The sequence below is a fragment of the Phyllostomus discolor genome, chromosome 3 (genome assembly GCF_004126475.2).
Source record: "Phyllostomus discolor isolate MPI-MPIP mPhyDis1 chromosome 3, mPhyDis1.pri.v3, whole genome shotgun sequence".
Taxonomy (NCBI): domain Eukaryota; kingdom Metazoa; phylum Chordata; class Mammalia; order Chiroptera; family Phyllostomidae; genus Phyllostomus; species Phyllostomus discolor.
The window spans coordinates 213,139,663-213,162,929 of NC_040905.2; the positions used below are offsets into that span (position 1 = coordinate 213,139,663).

Genomic DNA, 23,267 nt, shown 5'->3' on the forward strand with positions numbered 1-23,267 from the left:
GTGTGAGTGTGTGAGCCGGCCCCGCGTGCACACGTGTGTCCTCCCCACCAGCCTGCGCTGGGGCTGCAGGGAGCTCAGAGCCCTACCCTGCTGGGGGAGCGGGGGGCGGGTCCTGGGCCAACAGGGACACCCAGCATTAAGGGACCGGCAGGTCAGGGGGGCCTCTGTGAGAGGGGCATTAGAGCTGGGACCCACCCAGAGGGGGCGCTGTGGGTGGGAGGCGGGGTGGGGGCTGGGACCCACCCAGAGGGGGCGCTGTGGGTGGGAGGCAGGATGGGGGCATTCCCAAGGTTCTGAAGCGGGAAAGAGCAGCTGTGTCTGGGGACTGACGGGACGGGCTGGGCGTCATCAAGAACACGTCCCCAAGGCCGTGCCACCGGAGTGGGGGGCAGCAGGCAGCAGGCTGACTGCCCCCAGCTGCCGCCCGCCCCCTGGGTGATGCCGCTGCAGGGGCCCCGTCAGTGTCCCCGAAGCCCCCAGCCCCAGGGGTGGCCATGTCTCCTCTTCAGCTGCCCCCAGGGCTGGGCTCTGTGGGGCGTGTCACCGCGGAGAGCAGCCCCTGCAAGGCCTTTGACTGAGGGACTGTCACCTGCGGGAAACTGCCCTAAGTTAATAATTAAGGGCTGGGGCCCAGACGGAGCCAGAAGGCCCCTCACCCAGCCTCGTCTAGGGACCAGAAGGCTTGCACCATCCTGAGTGGTTCCGAGAGGCAGCTGGTTGCGTAAACTGGGGTCCAACCAGGCAACAGTGTCCTGGACGCTTGCCCCAGGGCTCCAGGCCAGGACCCTCCCTGCTAAGGGGGCCAGTGTGCTCTCCGGGGCTGGGGTCTGCCTGAGACCCACAGCGATGCCGCCGCCCTGCCAGGACTCCCCCCGCCCCAATGCAAGGAGTCCGAGGTGTCAGGAGAAAACAAGTCTTTCTGAAGCCAGAACGAAGCTCGTTTTTATTGCAGTGGCGCGACGATTTCTCCTGCAGGTCGTCAAAGTGGAAACACAGCTTCGCTCGGAGCTTGTGGGCACCCAGGAGCCCGGTTGAGGACTCCACTTCCACTGAGACGAACGGGTCCCAGAAAAGTGACCCCGTTTACACAGACGATGCACGATCACGCGTGTGCACTGAGCTGTGCGGGACCATGTGTTTATGAATCGTAAAAACGCTAAAAACTGGAAAGCTCTACACGCCGATGCTGCAGAGGCAGCCTCGGTGGGGAGTCGAGGTTGCAGGAGACGGTGATGTATTCTTGCTCCCCCGCACCTTTCCCATTGAGGCGAAATTCACAGAACAGGAAATGAACCTTTTTAAAGGGTCCAGGTCAGTGGCCTTGAGCTCACACGCAGGGTTGTGCAACCAGCTCCTCTGTCTGGCTCGGACCACTTTCGTCACCCCAAACCCTGCGAACACTCACCCCCAGCCCCGCCCCCAGTCCCGGCAACCCCGGATCCGAATTCTGTCTGTCCACAGAGTTGCCCACTCCGACATCTCACACACGTGGACACCTGCAGCGCGTGGCCTCGTGTGTCTGGCGCCTGTCACAGAAAACGCCGGCGAGGTTCAGCCGGGCCGCGGCGCACATGAGATGGCCGCTCCTTTTTACCGCGGAGTGACATTCCGTTGTAGGGCCGGACCACCCCGTGACGTCACTCTGTCCGCGCAAAGACGCGTCCACTCCCTCGACCGTGCGTCATGGGGGGTCTTCACCTGGGTTTCTGCAATGACCAGGAAAAACCTGTGTCCGGGGGACACGCGTCCCCAAGGCCCCGGGCCCGCCTGTCCTAGCCATTTCCCTGCACTTGGCCCCTCGGCCCCTCCTCCCCGCTTTCTCCGGGCTGCAACCTGCTGGGAACGCGGACTCTGCGAGAGGAGGGCGGCTGCGGGGACGTCGGGGAGGCTGTGGACGCGGAGCAGGACGCGGGCTGTCGCTCTCCTTCGGGCTCTTGCAGCCCATTGCGTGGGTCACCTGCACGTACCGGCATTCAGGGTGCAGGGTGCAGGCTCCGCGGTGCGGTCCCCCACCTGTCGCCTCTGTTTCCCCTGAGTTCCTCCCCACCCGGTCCCTGCCCCCTAATATCACCGTCCCCGGGCCTGGCCTGGGCCTGAAGCCGTCCCCACCACACACGGGTTCCCCATTCTCCACACCTCCCCGCATACCACCTGCCTGAAGGGAACTGTGTGACCTCTGACCTCCGCCTAAAGGTCATCAGTGTTCCGAGGTAGTGAGATAGGCTACGTCTGGAAGGGCAATATGCCCAGGGGACGGAGTCACCATTTCTCCGTTTTTTTCCTTGTGACATACTTGAGACATGTGGCTGCCCAGAAAAGACTACATTTCCCAGACTTCTTTGCGATGGATAGGGTCATGTGACTATGCTCTGGCCAATGGGGTGTGAGAAGATGAGCTGTGTATTTCCAGGTCTTACCTTTAAAGAGACAGTTGGGGCTCTTCACTTGCCCTTCATTCTTTCTCCTTGCTGGAGGGTGGAGGCGATGGCTGGAGCACAGCAGCTGCTTTGGGCTGCAAGTAGCTATCTTGAGGACACAGGTGCAACAAGGCAGGAGTCACAGTCCCTGACAACGTGGGGCCTCCACATCAGCCCTCAGAGGCTCACACACGGAGTGCCACAGGGAAGATACACACACACTTCTCTCCTGGTTACACCCCTTTTAGGTCGGGGTGCCTTGACGAAGTCTGTTGTATTTTCATGGGCCCCTGGGCCGTTTCCATGACGCAGCTGTCTGGTCTGAGCAGTGGGCTGGCCAGCGTCTGCCCTGGTTCCTGTCTGCGCAGAACCTCAGATTGTGTGTGAGGAGACAGTGCACCGGGGGGCTGCCCCCCAGCTCCAGGCAAACGGCCTCCACCAGGGGCTGCCCTCCTCTCAGGGCCATGGGCTGTGCCTCACCGCCTCGCCTCGGTGCCGCTGTTCCAGGCCAGCCGGCGGACTCCAGCCACACACTCGCGGCCCCTGACGCCAGGCAGTGTCCGAGTTCCGGCTTCATAGGCCATCTGACAATGGTGCCTCTTCTCCTGCGAGAGCCGCCCCACAGCGGGCCGGTGGTCGGGGGCAGAGGCCCTCCCTCACTCGCCCCCTGCCCACAGACCCCAGCGGGCGGCGCTGGCACGGCCTTCTCCCAGTCTGCAGGAGGAGGTCTCCGACTGCCCGCATCCCCCACTCCGGGACCGCACACCGCAGCCAGGCAGCCCCGGCCCCGAGTGCCTGCCCCGGAGAAGAGGGGGCTGGGGGTATCTAGGTCTTTTTGCCCACTCCAGATTCTGCCCTGACCCTCCTGAGACCATGCCTCTGTTCTCCCCCTCGGGGGCCCTTTGGGGACCTAGGGAAACACGAACTGAATTCTGGGCCACCACCTGGGGACCAACATGGATCTGAGGATGAGGACCACCAGGCTGAGGGCACTGAGTGCCCGAGGGCGCCAAGTGACTCAATGTGTGGGTGGCCGGGCCTGACAAGAAAATCTTTGCGGCCCGGGGTTAGGCGGTGACTTCTTAGATATGACACACGAAACGCACCCACTGTAAGAGGGAAAAAATGGGTAAACTGGACCGCAACACAATGCGGATCTTGGGCTCTGCGAAAAACACTGTTAGGGAAACTGCGAAGACGACCCACAGACCGGAGAAGAGGGGAGAGGGGTCTCTGCGGACCACCCACTGGACCGTGTCCTGCTATTCCGAAGACACCAGGAACTCTGGCAACTCTGTAACAAGGGAGCGACACCAAACACGGGCAGGAAATGGAATGGACACTTTGCCGAAGGAGATAAACAGGTTGCAACTGAACACATAAAAAATTGTTCAGCATCGTGGGTCAATAGGAAAATGCACGTGACAGGCCACAAAGAGACCGCGCACACCCTGGGGACCGGCCACAACTCGGGACTGACAGTGGACAGAGCTGCCAGGACGCGGGGCGGCCTGCGGCGCGGACGAAATCCCGAAATCCCCGCAGCTCTGCACCGGCGCCAGAACGCCAACGTTCACGCAGCTCTGCCCCCCATCCAGAACCAAGTCGACCGTCCTCCGGCGGCGAGGGGCTGAAGGAACCCGGCGTCCGTGCCCGAGGCAGGGGAGAGGGCCCGCAGCCAAAGCCGCCCCCGCCTCGTTCCACTTCCGTGCCCGGGAGGCGACCGCAGAGCGCGCGGGCTGCGCGTCGGCGGGAAGACAGCGGGCGCGGGAGGGGAGGGACGGATCGCGTCCGGAAGTGCGCGTGCCGGCCCGGCGGGGCTGGTAAACAATGCCGAGCCGCACGGCACAAAAGGTGCATCCGACTTCAGTCCTTTAAGAAATGGAAGAAACAGGCAAACGCCGCAACGCCGTCCGTCGCCCCTCCAGGCCGGGGGGTTGGCGTCCGCCGCGTCTCCAGACCTCTCCCCGACACGCCCCCACCCCCGGGCTTCAGTCCCCCGGCACCCCAGCCCAGCGGTCCTCGCAGGCTGCCAGACTCGTTCTCCTGCCCCTGCTCTGACCCGCGCCGTGACGGCCCCGGGTGTGACCGCCCCGCCGCCGCCGCTCCAGGGCGCGGGGCCGGGCCCCGGGGGCCCTCCCCGTTCTCACCCGGGCTGGGGGCGCGCTGGGGCGGACGAGGAGGGGTGGGGCGGGGCCGCGGGCGCCTCCATCCCCACCCCCCTGTACTGCAGCGCCCCTCGGCGCCCCCGCCGTAATTCCCGCCCCTCCACCCCCTCATCTCCTCCCTGTGCACCCCCTCCTCAGTCCTCCTTTCCCCTTCCCCTCTCCCGCGCGTCTCCTCCCCTCCCTCCTCCTCGCGCGCCCCCGCAGTGTCCCCTCCCTCCGGCCGCCGGCGGAGGCGCGCGCCCTCGCGGAGACGCGGCGGGCGGCGGGAGCGCGGCCGTTGCGGGCCGGCCCGCGGGGCTGAGGGCGGACGAAGCCGGGCCCGCGCACCGGCCCGGCGCCCACCATGCGGCGGTTGCGGCGCCTGGCGCACCTGGTGCTCTTCTGCCCCTTCTCCAAGGTCCTGCAGGTAGGCGCGCCGCGGCCCGGTGCCCACCCCGCGCGCCCTCCGTGCTCGTGCGGCGGCCGGGCGGAAGGCGTCCAGCCCTGGGAGGGGGCTGGGGGGGGGGGCCGGGCCGGATTCGGGACGCAGGGTGCGTGGCCGCGGGGGCAGCTGGGAGGCCGTTGCTGGGGCGAGCGGAGGGGCCCGGCGGCGCCCGTGCTGCGCCCCTGCTCCCAGCGCTGAAGAAGGCCCCACCCCCTCTTGGGCTGGACCTTGATCACCGCGGCCTAAAAACCCCCCAAAAAGCCCCTCTTTCCTCTACTTAAAGATAAGGTTGTTTTTTCTGTTGTGGAAAACTTGGGGTACAGAAATACCCCAAGGACATACATAACCTCTCTCTGGGTCATCCCCTCCCTCCCTCCGCCAGCCGGTGTCCTCTGACCCCACGTTGACCTTGCATGAGCCACGTTTTTGCCAGGGTCCTCCATCTGCAGGGGAGGCCCAGGCTGCCTTGGGTGCCACCTGCAAGGGAGGATGGGGCTGTCACTTTTGGCTTGGGTGACAAGCCAGGCCCTCTCAGAGTCGGAGAGCATCCCGCCCCCGTCGCCTCACATTCGATGACTGTGATGCCCACAGCGCGGCCCTGACCGGAGCCTTTCCGGGGGCCAGGGCGGGAGGGTTCCTGCAGGGTGGCGGCTGGGGACGGTGTGGGCTGCGGGTCTGTGCTGGACGTCCTCCCTGCTTGCCCCCTGCCTCAGGGGGGGTGGTGCTCGCCCAGCTCTGGGCAGGTGGGGAGCTGAAGGGCCCGAGGTGCCTCCTCCACGGGGGAGGGGGAGTGTGCCCTGGCCCCCAGCGCTGCTGGAAGGCCTTGAGCCTTGCAGGGTGGCCAGCAGCGGCCAGGGGGCTGGAGACAGGCTGGAGAGGGGCTCCAGGGGGTCCCCGTGGTCTGAGCAGAGTGGCGAGACTCACTCTGAGCCTCAGTTTCCCCACCCGTGCAGGAGGGAACCAGCCGGCAGGCCCCAGGTCCTTGTGCTGGTACTGCCCCCTGAGCAGCCCTCCCCGCCCCCACTAGTGGCCCTTCCCCGGGAGGAAGGCCCGCCCTGTGCCAGTGGCCTTCAGGGGCTGCTCCTGGAGGACGTGCCCACCAAGATGAGGACCTGGGGGTCAGCCAGACTTAGCCAGGTGGCCTTGGGGTACCTGAAGGGCCACCAGGCAGAGGCCTGGAGGGCGAGGGGGTGGGGGAGCCTTCTGCGTCTGGGGCCCCCTGCCAGCAGGCTCCTGCTCCTGCAACCACCCTGCACAGCCTGGTCCACCCCAGGGTGCCCACCCCGCCCAGTCCAGACTGCCCTCTGGACCCCCAGGACCCCTGTGGCGCTGAACGCTCACCCCGACCCCGCCTGCCGCCGCCACCACCACCACCACCACCAGCTTGGGGTGCGGTCCCCACCCGCCGGATGTCCTGGACCCTGTCCTGCCACAGCCCTCCCCAGCCCGCCCGCACGCGCCCCTCCCCACGCTGTTTCTGTGCTTTCCTGTTTTCCCTCTCGAGCAAATCAGACGGAAACAGGCGCAGCGGCCGGGCAGATGGGCCTGCGGCCCCACCCCCGGCCCCACTCCAGCCCCCACTTCGCCCGTGGTCACCGAGGTGCAGACCCTGCCTCCCCCCGCAAGCCCGTTATCGGGGCCCTCCCCCCGCAGCCCCTCCCGGGGCGGCCCGCCGCGTGAGTGGGCGACAGGAGGTGAGCCCCTGCCTCTCCTGGGCGCACCACACACAGAGCTGCTGCCGTCCTCGGTGGGGAGTGGTGGCAGCCCCCAGCGCCCCGTCCTGGCTGACCAGGACGCAGGGAGGGCTGCTGCCCGGCCCCCAGAGGGTGTGGCGTGGCGGTGGCGGCGCCTCCTTCGGGGACAGGCCGTCCTGGGCCCTGGGGCCCGGCTGCTGTTCCGGGACGGCAGCCTGCAAGACCTGCGACTTGCCAGGACCGGGGGTGGGGATGGGAGGTGGTGCCCCCGAATCGTGTGGGGGGCTGCATGGGAGACGCACCCCCTGCCCACCTGCTGTGGCTCTGGGGCTCCCACATGTCACCTGGGGCAGCTGCCAGTGGGGCCGAGCCCTGCACGGACACAGCTCCTGGCCCCCCGGATGCCCGGGGCCGAGCCTGTGGCGGCGAGGCCGGGGCTGCCTGTCTCACTGATTTCTTGTCGTGGCGGATCACACACAACACAAAATGGCTCTCTGGACTTGCCTGAGGTTAGGGCACGGCTCAGCGGCAGCAGGGACAGTCCCACCGCTGCCAGCTGCCACCGCCGTCCTCTCCAGGACGGTCCCTCTCCCCACACGGATGCTCGGTCCCTGTGAGACCCCCACTGCCACCCCTGCCCCGGCCCTGGCCCCACCGTCTGTCCCTGAATCTGCCCCCAGGGACCCCATGTGAGTGGACCCCACAGGGCTCGTCCCTCTGTGGCCGGCTTACTCCACGCGGCACCTGCACCCCAGGGCCCCTCTCCGCTGTAGCAGGGGTCAGGGTTTCCTGCCTTTTCGAGGTGGGGTGATATCCCGCTGCCCGGAGGGGCTGTGGTGTCTGTCCAGGCCTGTGTCCACGGTCCCCACTTTGGCCGTTGGGAACACACTGCCGGCACCTCGGGCCCTGCCCTCTGCCCTCTGCCCTCTGCCCCCTGCCCCGGCCGGCTCCCAGGCCCGTCCTCCCGGCTGGCCTGGCCCTGGGGGCAGCAACAGCCCCCACCGCGGAGGGCAGTGTGCGTGGCCGCTCTCGTGCGGAGGCTGCCTGTCCTGAGATGAGGGCAAGACAGGGGGGTGGTTTGTAAAAAGTGTCTTCGTTCAGCGAAATACAGAGCCGACCACCTGGCTCACCCCATTTTGAAACTGGCTTTGCCCGCCTGTGTGTTTAGAAGTCTGGGTGCCCGTCCCCCACTCCGCCAGGGTGGGTGCCCTGAGTGCAGTGTGGAGGGGAGCGGCGGAGACCCCGCAGCGCTCCTGGGTGGGGGGCAGCTCTGGACGCCGGGCCGGGGCAGGGCTGACGCGAGCCCGGTGGGGGGCGGGGCGATGCCCCTGGAATGTGGCGCCCCCCTCACACGCCGCCTCCCCCCCCCCCCCCCCCCCCCCCCCCCCGTACAGGGCCGGCTCCCGGGCCTCAGGGTCAAGTACGTCTTCCTGGTCTGGCTGGGCGTCTTCGCGGGCAGCTGGCTGGTGTACGTGAACTACTCGTCCTACGCGGAGCTCTGCCGTGGGCACATCTGCCAGGCGGTCATCGTGAGTGTCCCCTGGGGCCGGTGTGCTGCTGGGCGCTCCGTGTCCCCCCTCCCCCTCCGGTGCTGGCCCCCGGGGCAGGCCCGACCCTTCCTCAGAGGCCCTGAGAGGGTGGGCTTTTGGGCAGCTCCTCCAGCTGGGGGTGGGGGAGACGTGGGCAGCCATGGCGGGAGGAGGGCGGGGCTGTGGGGAGGCCACCGTGGGCCCCCAGGAGAGCACGGCCGGATGGCTGGCCGGCGGCCAGGGATGGACAGAGAGGCAGATACCAGATGTCCCCGAGGGCGACGGGAATGGGCGGGTGCTGGGGACCTCGAGGGCCCCTCCGGGGACAGGGAGCCATCAGAGGAGGCGGCAGGGGGAAGCTGTGGTCTGTGGCCAAGGGGAGACCTGGGCTTTCAACATGCCTGCACCTGCCCCGCTGCACTGGCCGGGCAGCCCGGAGGCCCAGAGTCCCTGCCGTGCTGGAAGGAGAGGGGCCCCGTCCTGGGCTCTGGGTGGTGACCGCGGCCAGCCCAGAAAGCCTCCGGCCGGCCTGCTCTGGCCAGGGTCCTTCGGGGCCGAATTTGGGGAAGTCTAGAGATGGTGGTGGGGAGGGGCCTGGGGGTCCGGATGGGGACTTGGGGGACGCCAGGTTCTCGGGTTGCTGGCTGAGCACCTCCCAGGGGCCCGGCGAGCACCAGGCCCCAGCACACTCCCTCGAGCTGGGGTTGGGGGCGGGCCTTCGGTCCTGCCCTCGTTCTGGGACTTGAGTTCACTCCAGGTGAGCTCACAGGTGGCCCACGGGGCCAGGCCAGAGCCGGGTGCAGACATGTGGCACAGCCCCTCACTGTCTAGGGGCTGGGGGTGCACAGGGCAAAGGTCAGGGCTGAGACGGAGATGGGGCCTCGGCCTCTGGGCAGGGCTGGGGGGGCCATGGGGGGGTGGGCAGCCCAGGGCGACGCAGGCGGCCAGCCCGAGGGCCATGGGGAGCAGAGGGGGGCTGTGCCCTCTTGCCAGGGGGCAACAACAGCCCCCATTTTCTCACGTACCCTGGCCGGGGCAGCAGGCCCTCCCGAGGCCTGTCCCCAGGTTGCTGGGGACACCTCCTTTTCCAGAGGCGACCAGCCTGTCCTGTGGGGGGGCTATCACCCGCCTCACAGGGGTCCCACAGTTTCTTCCGGGCCAGGCGTGGGGGCGGGGCCCGGGGTCAGGGAGGAGGTGCTCACGGGCCCCTGGGTGCTGGGCCGGGCGCGGATCATGGATGCGACCTGCTCTGAGCGTGGTAAGCCAGAGGCCCGCCCGGGGTCGGGGGGCAGAGCAGCCCCCCTGGGTGGTGGGGGGAGCCCCCTGCAGGGAGTGGGACGGAGGAGGAAGTGCCTGGTTTTCTGTTTTGCCTTCTGTCCTGAGGACTGGCCCCCACAGCGCAGGCGCCCCCCTCCCGGTCCCCTCCTCCGAGTCCAGGGCTCAGTCTTGTTTTGGCCCCAGCCCTGGTGGCCCAGAGGTCTGGCCCCCACCTTCCTCTGCCCCCCCGTCCCCAGGCCTCGCTCGCCGGGGCCTGGCCTCCATGGCAACCGGGAGCTCATCTGGGACTCTTCCAGAAGGACCTCCCTCCCTCCAGAGGGGAGGGCCGACCCTGTCGTCTCCTGGCCTCCACGGTCCTCCCCTGGGCAGCCCGACCCGAAGGGGCAGGGGCAGCCGCTGCTCTGGAGCGGACAGGAGTGCTGCCGGGAGCTCCTCTCGGGGCAGGGGAGGGGGGCAGGTCACAGGGGACAGACAGCCCGCCCGCAGCACGGCTGCATCACAGAGTCACGGGCTCCGCTGCTCCTGCGGCCGCCACCAGGGCCGCGCCATACCAGGGAGGGTGGGCACGGCCTCCGAGGGGTCGGCGGCTTTCTGACCCAGTGGGCTTGAGGCCCCGCCTCTGGGCCGGGCCGTGTGGCGAGAACCGCCTGGTCACTGGCTGCAGCGTCCCAGGGCCCCTCTCACGGGTGCCGTGGCCCAGGAGGCAGGGAGCCCCCGGCAGACAGGACGAGGGCTCTGGCTGCCAGCCTGGGGGTGCAGCACGGGCGGGGTGGGGGAGGGCTCCAGCGGCCCGTGACCCCAGGCCCCTTCCTGGCGTGCCCCCTCCGCAGTGTGACCAGTACCGGAAGGGCATCATCTCGGGGCCCCTGTGCCAGGACCTGTGCAGCCTGCACGCGCTGGAGTGGAGGACCTGCCTCTCAGCCGCCCCGGGCCGGCAGGTGAGCCGGCGGGCCCGGTGGGGCGGGGGGCTCGGGCAGGGCGGGAGGGGTCCCCCGCACAGACAGCCCCCCGTGGCCCATCCAGGTGTATAGCGGGCTGTGGCAGGGCAAGGAGGTGACCATCAAGTGCGGCATCGAGGAGGGCCTGGACCCCAAGGCCGGGCCAGAGGCGGCGCCCCGGCGGGAGCTGGTGCTGTTCGACAAGCCCACCCGGGGCACCTCGATCAAGGAGTTCCGGGAGATGACCCTGAGCTTCCTCAAGGTCAGCCGGCTCTGCCGGGGCTGTGCCCAGGGCAGGGGTGGGCCGGGCGGGGGCCCCCAGCTCCAAGCGGAGCCTCGCCCAGGACCGCCCGCTGCCCCATGTGCATGGGGAGGGGGTGCGGCAGGAGTGGGGTGAGAGCTGGGGAGTAGGCAGCTGACGTGTCCCCCCACCCCAGGCCCACGGGGACAGTCCCTCAGAGCAGCTCCAGGACAGACTCGGCTGGGTGGGCTGTGAGGGTGGGCTCCTGGGAGGTGGGGCTGGGTGGTCCCACAGGCAGCCCTCCAAGCCGGCACCCGAGGGTCCGGCAGGGCCTCACCGGTGCCGGCCCTGAAGCCACCGTCTCCCTTCCCTTCGGTCCCGCCCGTCAGGCGAACCTGGGGGACCTGCCCTCCCTGCCCGCGCTGGCCGGCCAGGTCCTGCTCATGGCGGACTTCAACAAGGACAGCCGGGTGTCGCTGGCCGAGGCCAAGTCGGTGTGGGCGCTGCTGCAGCAGAACGAGTTCCTGCTGCTGCTGTCCCTGCGGGGCCGGGGCCACGCCGCCCCGCTGCTGGGCTACTGCGGGGACCTGTACGTCACCGAGGGCGTGCCGCACGCCGCCCGGCCCGGCGCCGCGCTCCCGCCCCTGCTGCGCCCGCTGCTGCCGGCCGCCGTGCACCGGGCCCTGCAGCAGTGGCTGGGGCCCGCGTGGCCCTGGCGGGCGAAGATCGCCATCGGCCTGCTGGAGTTCGTGGAGGAGCTGTTCCACGGTGCCCACGGCAACTTCTACATGTGCGACACCACGCTGGCCAACGTGGGCTACACGGCCCGGCACGACTTCAGGATGGCCGACCTGCAGCAGGTGGCGCCCGAGGCCGCCGTGCGCCGCTTCCTGCGCGGCCGCCGCTGCGAGCGCAGCGCCGACTGCACCTACGGGCGCGACTGCCGGGCGCCCTGCGACAAGCTCATGCGCCGGTGCAAGGGCGACCTGCTGCAGCCCAACCTGGCCAAGGCGTGCGCGCTGCTGCGGGACTACCTGCTGCCCGGCGCGCCGCCCGGCCTGCGCGAGGAGCTGGGCCGGCAGCTGCGCGCCTGCACCACGCTGAGCGGGCTGGCCAGCCAGGTGGAGGCGCACCACTCGCTGGTGCTGAGCCACCTCAAGTCGCTGCTGTGGAAGGAGATCTCCGACAGCAAGTTCTCCTGACGGCGCGGCGCGGCCGGGACTCGCGGCCGGGGACCGGGCCCCCTCCCGCACTGGGGCCCTGCAGCCGCCCTCGGCCTCTTCGCCTGGTCACCGCTGGAGAAGGGCCGGGCTGCAGGGGCTGGGCACCCGGAGGCTGCTCCGCCGTGCCCCGCCCTTCCCCCTGGGTCCAGCAGCAGGGACTGATGGGCCGGGAGGCTGGCAGGAGAGGCTGCAAGGGGGAGGGCAGGACCGAGGACAGGGAGTCTGACCAAGGGCTGGCCGAGGGGACCCGCCCGGGCCAAGTGGGGTTTTGTTACTTTCAGGAACATTTGATGTGAATAAACAGCTCTTCTGTGGGTGCTCCGGAGGTCCGCTCACCCCAGTCCCCCTGCCCCCCAGAGCCCCGCATCCACAGCAGCCTGGGTGTGGAGTGGGGGCTGCCCTGGCCTCCCGCACACAGCAGTGCGGGCTCCCGGGCATGGCTGTGGGGGCCTCGGTGGGCCATCCCGGAGCCCTGCCTGGTGCCTCAGACCCCCAGACCCCCCTGGGGCAATGAACAGGGACGAGGGGCGGGTTAGGACAGGATGCGGGAAGCTGACCGTCTTTTCTGGTCCCTGAAGTCCGGGGGGGATGAACCTCGGGTCCGTCTCCTCCCGAAAAGCTCGCTGCTCAGAACGCAGGCCCCCACCCCAAGGACCCTTCAGCTGGTTTCAGTGAAGCGCCAGGTGTGACCCTGGGCGGGAGGCTGTGCACCCCGGGGCCTCTGACACCCCTTCCCCGTGGGGGGCCCCACGAGCCAGAACACACCTTCCTCACGCTCCATACTCAGCCTGTTGGGGGGGGGTGGAGTGCAGGTCAGGGGTTCGGTGCCTTGAACCGTGGGGGGGGGGGGCGGTGTGGCTCGGGCTGCGGGCCAGGTCCCCCACTGGGGGGGCGAGTGAGAGATGACTGATCCATGTTTCCCTCCCTCCCCCTCTCCAGAGAAAATCTGGAGAAAAAATAGTTGGTTCAAGACCAGTTTAGTCTCAAGTTTTGCCAACACACAAAATACTTTCCCTGAAGAAGGCATTAATCCATTCATTTCAACATATCCTGGGTAAAACACATTCCAAAATTGCAACCGTACACCCATTACAGGTCAAAATACCCCCCTCCTCCACCCAGATGCCCAGCCCGGGGGGAGAGATTCAAGGGCAGTTTTGGATGGCGGGCTGTGGGCCGGCAGCCGCCTCTGCCCGCCAGGGTCACGGCTGACTTGCTCGACATGAACTTGAACTGTGCGGGTCCACTTAGACGTGGCTTTTAGTGGATGACACGTTGGAAGAGTTTTGATCTGCAACAACTTGGAAAAACTCACAAACCACGTAGCCCAGACGTGTCAAGAAAAGTCAAGAGAAAGGTGTCACGGACACACGAAACGTGTCATTCTACCTGGAAGGGCTCTCGTGGCTCCATGCACCTGCCGCTGCGGTCAGGGTGACCCTGTGAACCCCGGGCGACACCGGTGCCTGCACACGGCATAACCGGCGGTGCCGCGGGTGCTGCCACACAGCCGAGGAGCCAGGAGGCTCCGACAGCCAAACTGCTGGACGCTGCCCCTCTCCACAGCTGGTCAACCCGGGGGACGGGCCAGTGAGGAAATTGAGGAGCCCCGGCCGAAGCTGCCACCAGCGGCACAGGAACCTCGCACCTGCCGGGAAGCCCTTGACCCCGAACTGCAAGTGCAGCTCTCGAGTGGGATGGCATGGCCACCAGGCGCACCCCCAGACCAGTACTCGGGGACACAGCCAGGCTGTCACGTTACGACTCAGAGCAGCAGGGTCTGAAGCGGAAGAACTGACCTCCACCAAAGGGTGGTCCGGACACTTGGAAAGAGGTTTTAAGAAATGTCAAGATAACGTGTTCCCAGACGCCACGGAGAAAGTCAGAGAAGGGATGTCTGCCCACACAGGTTCCTGATACGGTCGAACCCGCCCCCCCAGGGACACAGAGGACGGGTACTGGTCGGGTACGGCGACCGCAGGACTTGGGCCGGAGGGGACAGGCGTTTCGGGCAGATGTTGCTGGGCCCCGAGCAGGGCTGCCCTCTGACAAAACTCTCACCCGGGGACCGACGCCGGCCACCAGTCTGGGGGGGCGGGGCGCAAGGGGCCTGGACGCTGGGAACCCTCTTGGGATTGCCCCTGCCCCTGCCGTGTCCCCGAGGTCAGAAGGACCTGGACGGCACAGGGCCGCCTCTCAAAGCCCAGCACGGGACAGTGCCCCGGCCACCCGGACCCCGGGTGCACCAGTGCAGGCGCCTCTAACTCAGCCTCTGGGCCGGGGTCATGAGGACCTGTGAGGGCTCCGTGGAAGGGAACCCGGACAGCACAGCGTGGAGTCTGGGAACACGCACTATTGTCAGGGACAAAGAACTTTCTAGAAACACTGTCAGAGAAACAAAGATGCAACTTGGAAACGACTGAGCTCCCGTCACATCCCCTGCCCGCCACCCCCCCTGCCCAGCACTCGCCTCAGTGAGGATCCTGTGCAGTGACCAGCTAGCCAGGGTGTGTGTGTGTGTGTGTGTGCACATGTACATGTGTGCTGTCTGCATGTACGGCAAGAACCACACCCATCCAGGGAGGCGCCATGTGCAGGACGGGTGTGGACACGGACAGCCTGTCCTTCCGCAGCGGTCAGTACATGAAATCACGATGAGCCGCGTCACCGCTCAGGGGCCGCCCCCCATAACCGGGGCTGCCTGTCACCACAGGGAGGTTCTCTCACACACACACACTCATGGCAACAATTCTCCCAAACTCGCACTAGGAATGGCTGACACTGTGCCCAGGGTTTTGTGACATCCATTCACGAGAGGCTTGTCGTTTGTATGCTGTAAACAGAAGGTGCTCCTTTATTGCATGGACCCCACACACAGGACTGCAGGGGGCCCAGCCCCCGCCCGCCCCAGCAGCAGCTGAGCACAGGGCTGCCCCCAGCGTCCTGCACCAAGGCTGCTGGTCGAGGGCACGACACCCCAGCTCTCCGGCACGCCTGGACCGGCGGCCCCGACAGTCACTTCAGCCACTGTGACATGTGGGCAGTGTTCCTCTTCCTGGCTCTCTGCTCTCCCCTCCGCCAGGGACGGTGCCCAGGCGTGTCCAGTGGGGCCCCATCCACAGACAAGATGCCAGCCGCTTCCCGGGCCGCCCCAGCAGTGCCCCTGGCGCCGGACCACGGCCCTCGCAGCTCGCTGACCAGAAGGATTCCTGGAATGCAAAGACATGGCTGCCAAGGTCGCCCCAGCCGCGCCCCCCACCCCGGCAGCCCAGCTCCCTCTTCTGGCCCCTCCCCTTGCTACCCACTTCCCAGTGGGACCCCCAACAAAAGTAACACTCAGCCTCGTGAAAGCTCAAACCCAGAAAACAGCTCTCGGCTGAGAAAACACCCTGCCTGGCCACAGCGAGCTTGTGTCCAGAGCCGGGTTCCAGTCCTGGTCACCGCGGGGACGGCCCGCTCTGCCCCCTGCACCCCACGGGTTCCAGCCCCCAGCTGGCCGCTGGGCTCCCGGGTGGACGTGCCCGACCCCCTCGTCCTCCTCCCTGGTCAGCAGGCCCACTAGCTCCTGCCGCTCCGTGCCACCCCACAGACCAGCTGCAGAAACCCCGCGCCTAAGGCGAGGACAGGAGGGCAGGACCCCACGGCCACTCAGCGGCGGCAGGAATGGCCAGGAGTCTGTCCTCCTAATGAAGTGGCCCCCTCCCCAAACGTGCTCCAGGACACACGTCCCTGGCCGGCAGCAGCAGCGGGCAGGGCCCTCCCGCGGAGCAGGGCCGCGCCATCTCGGAAGCAGCTGCCCCCCCGCCCCCACCCCCCGCCGTGACAAACCCAGCCAGGCAGCTCTGAACCCCCCAGACGGGCAGGGTGACAGCCCTCTGCTGTCCTCAAGCACTGAGCTCCCTGGCTGTGTATCACATGATGATCAGTGACTGACACACCGCCTGACAGGCGAGGTGACTGAGGTCAGCCGACAGCCCCCCTGCCCACCTGTGCACCGACTCTGCTCCCTGAGGAGTGGGCTCCCCTCCCCCCACAGGCCTGGCGCTGCGGCGGGCTTTCCCCGCAGGGCCGCCCCCGAGCTCCCAGCACACGGCACAGGCAGGGCCGGGCACCCAGGAGCGCCGAGTGGAGACGTCTGACTTGGAAGAGCCCCACCCCCCCGGGGCCTGGGCTTCGGGAGAGGCTGCTGCCGGGTGCGGGGCAGGGGGGCCGAGGGTGGGCACCCCACCGAGCGCGTCCCTTCGGGGGCAGCCCCTCTCCTGGCCGAAGGCCCCCTGACTCCTCCCCCACATGAGGACAACCCCACTCCGGCCAGTGTGGCTCGGGGGGCTGGGCATCCTCCCGCAGACCGAAAGGGCTGGTCTGGTTCTCGGCCAGGGCACAGGCCCTGCGGGCCGGGTCCCTGGCTGGGGGTGTGCCAGAGGCAACTAACTGATCGAGGTCTTTCTCCTTCCCTTCTCCTCTTTGAAAAATAAATAAATAAAATCTTAAAAAAAGAAAAAGAAGGAAAAAAGAAGAAGACAATTCTGTACTTGGCTCACTCCCGGATTCTGGCAAACCAGCGTCCCCTGTGAAGGTGCCAGTCCTCTGACCCCCGCCCCAACCCCCTGTCCTAAAGGAGTCCTGGGGTGACGGAGCCCATGCCCGCACGCACCCCACCGCCCAGCCGGCCCCCGGACCTGAGAAAGGGACAGAGACTCGAGACTGGCCGGGCACCTGTGCTGGCCCGACCCGCAGAGCCAGACCACACGCGGCCGGTTCCCCATGTGGTTCTGCGGCCGCAGCACGGTGGACACCTGCGGTCTTCCCCCGCCCCACCCCTGCAGCGCCCGGCCTCTGCCCAGGAGGGAGCCTCAGTGCTGTGTCCTGGGAGGGCCCCCAAGTCGCCCTGGGTGGGGGGGACCACCGGTGAATGGCCTCTGTTCAACCCTCACGCCCGATTGTTCTAGGAAACAGAGGCAAGACGCCCCCTCCAATTTTAGCCCGAAAAACAAGGAGGCCCAGGCCGGGCAGAGCGGTGGCTGGAGCATGGCCCCAACACACTGAGGTCGTGGGTTCACTCCCCAGTCAGGGCAAGTACAAAAAGCAACCAGAGAACGCATCCTGAAGTGGAACAAAAAAACCAATGTCTCTCTCCCAAGTCAAAATAAAACACAGAAAGCACGGGGTTCCTCACCCTGGGCACGTGGCCCGAGGTCTTGCTTATGTGGCTGCGGCAGCACTGGGCTCTCCACCTGCAGGGGACAAAGACAGCCTGGTGACACCCGCCATCCCAGCGGGGTTGCCAAGAGCACCCTCACCCCAGTGTCCTGGTTGGGGCCACCATGCAGTGCAGAGTCAGTCGGCCCACCGAGGGGTTCCCCGTGGGCCCTGACTTCCGACTCACCGACAGGCAGGGGCCGGGAGCGAACCTCGGGCTCCCCCACCCTCGGCCCCGACGGCCCACACCTCTCCTGCCCCTTCGAGTGCTCCGCCCCCCCCCAACAGCCCCTACAGTGGGGGCGTTTGTGTGCCAGGTGGCTCCTGCCGGCGCACCCAGGGCCCCGCAGCCCAGTGAGGGGTGCACACTCCTGTACAGGCTCTCAGCCCGGGACGCACAGCACACCTGCCCGAGACGACCACTGAGGGGCCTGGACCTCCCTTCCAGGGAGGAGACCCCCTCTCCCGGCCGCCCCACCGGGCCCAGGGGTGGCCGGGTGCGTGCCCGCATGCATGATGTCCTCATCACGCTGCGGGTCTCCCCTGGGTTCCCAGCTGCCTGTGAGCACCCTGGGGTTGCACCACCCACTGGCTGGGCGCCCTCAGGACTGTCAGGCTACAAACCATTCTTAGTGCCCACGGTTCTGAGCACTGAGCGTAGAAATAGCCACTTCCTCTCTGCCCTGGCGTCACAGGTGCAGCACAGCAGCCGCGTCTGTGGTGCTGGCGTGTCCGCACCCGCAGGGCAGCCATCCGCCCCCACCCCCAACCACCTATGGCCAGGGCCCCAGCTGCCACAGGCACCATGGTGCCGCCAGGAGGTCCCTGCCCAGAGACTTCCGCACCTTCCCTCCCCGTGGCGAGGAGGGTCACATCCAAGTGCCCAAGACCAGAGGGGAGGGAGGGTGGTGACACAGGAGCCTCGCCTCGCACACAACTCCCTCCACCCTCCCATGCCCCCTTCCCACCTTCCATCCTCCCCCAGGCTCTCTGGTGGTCCTGGCTGCAGCCTGAACAGCTACCCACGAATGCTTCCCGACAGTAAGGAGCGCTCAGGTCCCCACCAGGTCCACCCACACCTACTCACCTGTCCGGCTCATCCCCGCGCTGGCGGCGGGCTCCTACCTTCTGCTGTCAGGCGCATGACCACCGCGTAACCGGGTCGGCCGAGAGCTGGGAAAGAATGGGAGCTTTCAGCGGCGGGCCCCAGGCCGCCCGCACACCAGGGGCCGGCGCCCGCGGCGCCGAGTGTCAGACCATCAATCATCCGGGCGCTCACGCCAGAACGCTGGACGTAGACAGGCCTCTCTGCTCTGTGCCACCTAACGACACAAATGCGGCACGGCAGCCACATCTGCAACGCCTCTAGGGGCAGTGTGCGGGACGGTCGCTCCCGGGCTCCGTCCCCACAGCCACTGAGGACGGCGCCCAGAAAGCGCTTCACGTGCAGGCTGCACGCGCCTCAGGGGACCACGTGCTCCGGCGCCCACCTGCCACCCACCCCCGCCCCCGCTCCAGGGCGCCCTCCCGGGAGCTTAGCTTCCAGCAGGCGAACCCCCCAGGGAAAGGGAAAACCCAGCCCGCGAGAGTCCTACAAGTCCGGAAAAAGCACGTCGCCCAGCCAGGGCTGTGCTGCGTTTGCTCCGCAAGGCGACCCTGCCCCGGGCCTCTGGAGCACCGCACACCGTTACGCTCCCCGTGGCTGCTCGCTCAGCCCCCGCGTGGAGATGAAGGTCACGGCGCAGTGGGATCGGACGGAAGACAAGGCGACCCCCGGCCTGGGGTCCACCGCGGACCCCCGGTGCCCCGGGCACCAGGCGCCGCGCCGGGCTGCAGCAGTCACACCGACGGCCATTCGGAAGTCGCCTAGCCAGCAGGGAGTCAGCCCACCTTGCGCCGCGTGGGTGCACGGGGGCGACGGCTCTCTCGCCGTCCCCGCCTCTTCTCCACGGGGCGCGCCCCCCCGGAGTCCGCAGGCGCCTCCGCCCGTCCGCCCAGCAAGGCCCCAGCGCGGCGCGGCGGTGTGATGGGGGGGCGCCGCCGGGGCCACGACCACCGAGACCAAGCTGGGACGCCATGGACACCCCAACCTCCGCCGCCGGGAAAGAGCGCGCGGCCGCGCGCCTCGCTTTTTATACGGCGGATGGCGGCCCGCGAGGGTCAAGCCGCGCCCGCCCGAGGCCGCGCCGCAGCGCCCTCTAGCGGGCCCGCCCTCTCCCGTGCCGCCGGCCGGGCCTCCGCCACTCCCGCCCGCGCGAGCGGCTCAGGTCCCCGCCGGCGGGCCCGGCGCAGCCCTGGCCCTCCTCCCGCAGGGTGGGACCTGCCTGCCGTGGGTAGCGGAACGGCGCGGGCCGGCTGGACTGGGCAAAGCGCTTAGAGCGGTGCTAGCTCTCCGCGGTGTCCAACGGGTCTCCGCCCCCGGCCCCGCGGTGCGCCCCGACCTGGGGCCCCTTCTCCGCGCGCTGCCCCAGCTCCCATCCGGGTCAGGGCGCGGGCAAGACTCGACCGCCGAATGCGGCAATGAGGGGAATAACGCGTCCGTGGTTCTCTCTCCTTCTCCCCGCCCCTCCCCCCCCCCCCTAAATAAAAACAAAGAAACAAAAAACCCAGAATGAGACGCCTGTGCCCGCGCTACAATGGGCCGAATAAAGCCCCTGACGGCACCCCGCGTTGTGAGGAGGAGGAGCCCCCGGCCTCGCACGCACGCAGGGCTGCGGGGTCGCCTTTGAAAACTGGGGTCGCGTCTCTGGAAGGCAGACCCACACCTCCAGGACCCACCACCGCCCCTCCGGGGACGCGCGCCCAGCACGGCGACCTCCCCGGCCTTGGCACAGGTGAGCCCACGTGTCTGACACCCGTGGGTGGTGGTGGATGGAGGAGTCAGCCGGGTTATGTACTGGGTTCCGCACAAGTAACGCCTCTTTTCTGAAACATAACCTCACAGTCAGTCAAGCACGCCGTATGACGTTTCAGGTGGAACGTTCAGATTAAAACTGTAAATTACACCCGCGTTATGACCCTGCCAACCACGCTCAAGCAGGCCTTACTTCTGCCGGACCTTGTGTTTTTTACAATTTATTTTTAGTGCGCATCTCACCCAGTTTGCCGCGTCTTAGGGTCCCAGTGGACCCTCCAAACCTCCAGACCTCATTCCTGGGGCGGAGCTGAGGGACCCGAGAACCGCGTCCCGTTGCGGCATCACCCCGTCCCCGCCCTCCCAGGCACGGGTGGTTTTGGCTTTTGGTTTTTGACGGCTCAGCCATTCTTCTGCGTGTAGAGAGGGGGGTCTTGCCTTTGACCCACGTTTTCCTAGCGATCAGCACCACAGAGCGCCACTTTCTGGGCTTGCTGGCCGGTCCGGTGCATCCTCAGAGACAGTGCCTGCCAGGCCCGTGCAGGTTTCCAGCTGGGCTGGTGTGCGGTTGCCGCTCGGCCACGGGAGTTGCTCCTACGTTCAGGTGTTAAGTCCCTTCAGACCGGCGACCTCCAGATACTATCTCCCTGCGTTGTCGCCCCCATCGCATCCTGCTGCCCACAAGTCTCCACATCATCAACTCCAGTTTGTGTATTTCCCGTCCGCGCTGCCGGTGCTTCCAGCGCCCTTCCCAGGAAATCCTCCCTCTGCCCCGCTCCCCAGGCTTTCTCTAGGAGTCTCATCATTGTAGGTCTCACGTTTAATCGTTAACTCATTCTGAGTTAATGTTTGTACATGTATAACAATGTTATACAGACATGAAACAGCTGTAGACATGTTGACTGAGGACGGTGTTCGGTTCTCAGAAGCAGAATGAAAGAAGCCAGATGCTGCAAAACATCCTGTGTGATTTCATTTGGATACAGCTCAGAAATAAGGGAAATTAGCTCAGAAGCAAGAATACGGGATCCCCATGGGGGACAGAGGGCAGTGACCGATGGGGCGCCCCGAGGGGGCCCTGCCCGTGCTGTCTCCTGTGGGTGCCGGTGGCCGCCGGGCTCCCTGGGGTAATCGGACGTCCTGTGAATGTGCTTGCGGGCGGAACCAGAGGACAACAGCCGTTCCTTCTGGTTGGTCCGAGGCCGGATGGCAGTGGCCGGTGCCAGACTCTGGGCTGCATGTGCTGCCTCCGACCTCGTCCTTTCTCAGGGGCCCGGGCCACGTGACCAACTCTCCAGGTGTCAGTCTCCTCATCTGTGAAATGGGTAGACTGTGGGGCCTCTCTCGTAGTTAGTGGGCAGACTGGCTCCTCGCTGGCCCATGGCCGGACCTCCGTGGGCCGTGGCCCTTCCCTCTGCAGGCGGGAGGGGCAGGCGGGGGGCTCTCCAGGTCGGAGAGAAGGGCCAGAGCCCCGCTGATGCCCAGAGCAGGGGGGCGTCTGATGCCTGGGCTCCCCCCACCCATCTCAAATCCTGCCCGTCTGTAAACACAGGCCAGAGAGCCTGTCGTCTCTAGCAGGTTGGTCCTGGTACCTACGGCCACATTCGGGGGTCGGAGGGTGACATCATCAACAGCCAAACACACTTTTTCAGTTTGATCCCAACTCCGACCCAAAGCACCAAACCTGGGCGTGGGGGAGGGGGGCGGCGGTGCTGGGACACGGGTCATTTCCGTGTTTTTCACGGTAGCCTGAGCACTCCCGAATACCGTGCAGTAAATGTGCCCCCGAACCAGGCCAAGGTCTGTGCACGGCCTCATCGCGGCGTGTTCACACAGCTCCTGAAACAACCCGGGGACCTGGTAGTTCGAGTGAGGCCTGGGCCAGGACACGGAACCGGAGAGGAAAGCAGCGCCCAGGCAGGGGGGCAGGGGAGCACCGTTTCTGTCCCGGCACCGCGGGGACTTCGGGGGCGGACCCCGCTCTGCTGTTCCAGTTGTCTTTTTTTAAGATTTTACAGAGAAGGGAGGGAGAAAGAAACATCAATGTGTGGTTGCCTCTCATGCACCCCCTACTGGGGACCTGGCCCATAGCCCAGGCACGCGCCCTGACTGGGAATCGAACCAGTGACCCTTTGGTTCACAGGCCAGTGGCGCTCAATCCACTGAGCCACACCAGCTAGGGCTACTCCAGTTCTTTTTCCAGCTGAAATGGATACAGTGGTTTTTCTTTCTTTTCTTTCTTTTCTTTTTTTTTTTTTTTTTTAAGATTTCACTTACTTATTTTTTAGAGACACAGGAAGGGAGGGAGGCAGAGGGAGAGAAACACTGCTACAGGAGAGAAACACTGGTGGGTTGCCTCTCCCACGCCCCCAACCCAGGCACGCATCCTGACCAGGAGTGGAACCTTTGCTGCACCACCGGCCAGGGCAATGGTGTGTTGTTACAATGTTTCACCTTATTAGTAACTTCCAGGTCAAAGACAAGAGAATAAAAAATAAAAGGTTTCCTGCTGGCTGTTTCAAGTTTCTGAAACTAGACGGGTCGGGACCCACCTGGGGTTCTGGCCCCTAGCGCCGGCCATGTCGCCCCCAGCAGAGCACGGCTGGAGGGTTGGGCCGGGGCCCCTCGAGTCCCTCTCCCTCTCCCAGGAGCAGGGAGACGATGACACCACCCTCCCGGGCAGCGAGCAGCTCTTCGAGCCCTCATGGGGCCTGGGGCCCCGGACTCTCCTGCTCGGACGGCCCTGAGCAGCCAACACGTCTCAGCTGTGACATCATCACGGGCCTTGGGGATCCCAACCGCAGGACCCCTGACACCTGACTTGGAAACTGGGGTGGGGGGACCCAGTCTGCCCTACAACTTTTCCTTTTTGCCATGTAGCGGTTTTAACAAGGGATTGATTTCACACAGAATCCAGGATTCCTGATTGCTTTTGGGAGGAAGCTCGGGCCGAGCCGAGGGGGCACCCCAGGCGGTGCCAGCTGGCGCTGTGCAAGGACGGCAGTCCCCTCGGCCACCTCGTGAGGTCGCCCGGTCTTCAGTCCTCTCGGCAGCACGGACCGAGGGTGCTAGACTTGGATCCTGCTCAGTGCGAGGCGCTCCGTGCTGTGGCCCCCAGAGCAATGTGGGAGAAGTGTCCTCGGTGCGGTCACACAACTCGTGCCGTTGTCCTGTGAGCCTGGACGTGAGGGGGGGCGCATTATTAGCATGGGGGTCTCTAAGGCAAGTCCCGCCCACAGCTGAGCTTGGGTCTTTGCATCGCTCCAGAGAACGGGGGGGCTGGAGAGGCTGGGGAAGCGGGA

The 23,267-nt window shown here is 66.7% G+C and overlaps 1 protein-coding gene and 2 non-coding genes across 3 annotated transcripts; 1 reads left to right on the forward strand and 2 right to left on the reverse strand.

The window, feature by feature from the left end:
* Window positions 1-4,831: 4,831 nt before the first annotated feature.
* Window positions 4,832-12,226, forward strand: DIPK1B (divergent protein kinase domain 1B). Its single transcript, XM_028519904.2, has 5 exons — window positions 4,832-4,991; window positions 8,098-8,232; window positions 10,341-10,448; window positions 10,534-10,710; window positions 11,079-12,226. Exons 1-5 carry the CDS (start codon window positions 4,929-4,931, stop codon window positions 11,889-11,891), a joined length of 1,296 nt encoding a protein of 431 aa, XP_028375705.1. The 5' UTR covers window positions 4,832-4,928; the 3' UTR covers window positions 11,892-12,226.
* A 5,491-nt stretch (window positions 12,227-17,717) lies between these two features.
* Window positions 17,718-17,850, reverse strand: LOC114514517. The gene has a single exon (XR_003686072.1). It is a non-coding gene; the product is annotated as a small nucleolar RNA SNORA43 (small nucleolar RNA).
* A 508-nt stretch (window positions 17,851-18,358) lies between these two features.
* Window positions 18,359-18,487, reverse strand: LOC114514603. Its single transcript, XR_003686082.1, has one exon. It is a non-coding gene; the product is annotated as a small nucleolar RNA SNORA17 (small nucleolar RNA).
* Window positions 18,488-23,267: the final 4,780 nt, after the last annotated feature.

Excerpts from the sequence above, each read along its gene's own strand:
- DIPK1B (XM_028519904.2), top strand. The coding sequence starts at position 4,929 with ATGCGGCGGTTGCGGCGCCTGGCGCACCTGGTGCTCTTCTGCCCCTTC. Across the intron at positions 8,233-10,340 it reads ACATCTGCCAGGCGGTCATC|TGTGACCAGTACCGGAAGGG; the intron begins GTGAGTGTCCCC and ends CCCCCTCCGCAG. Across the intron at positions 10,711-11,078 it reads TGACCCTGAGCTTCCTCAAG|GCGAACCTGGGGGACCTGCC; the intron begins GTCAGCCGGCTC and ends CCCGCCCGTCAG.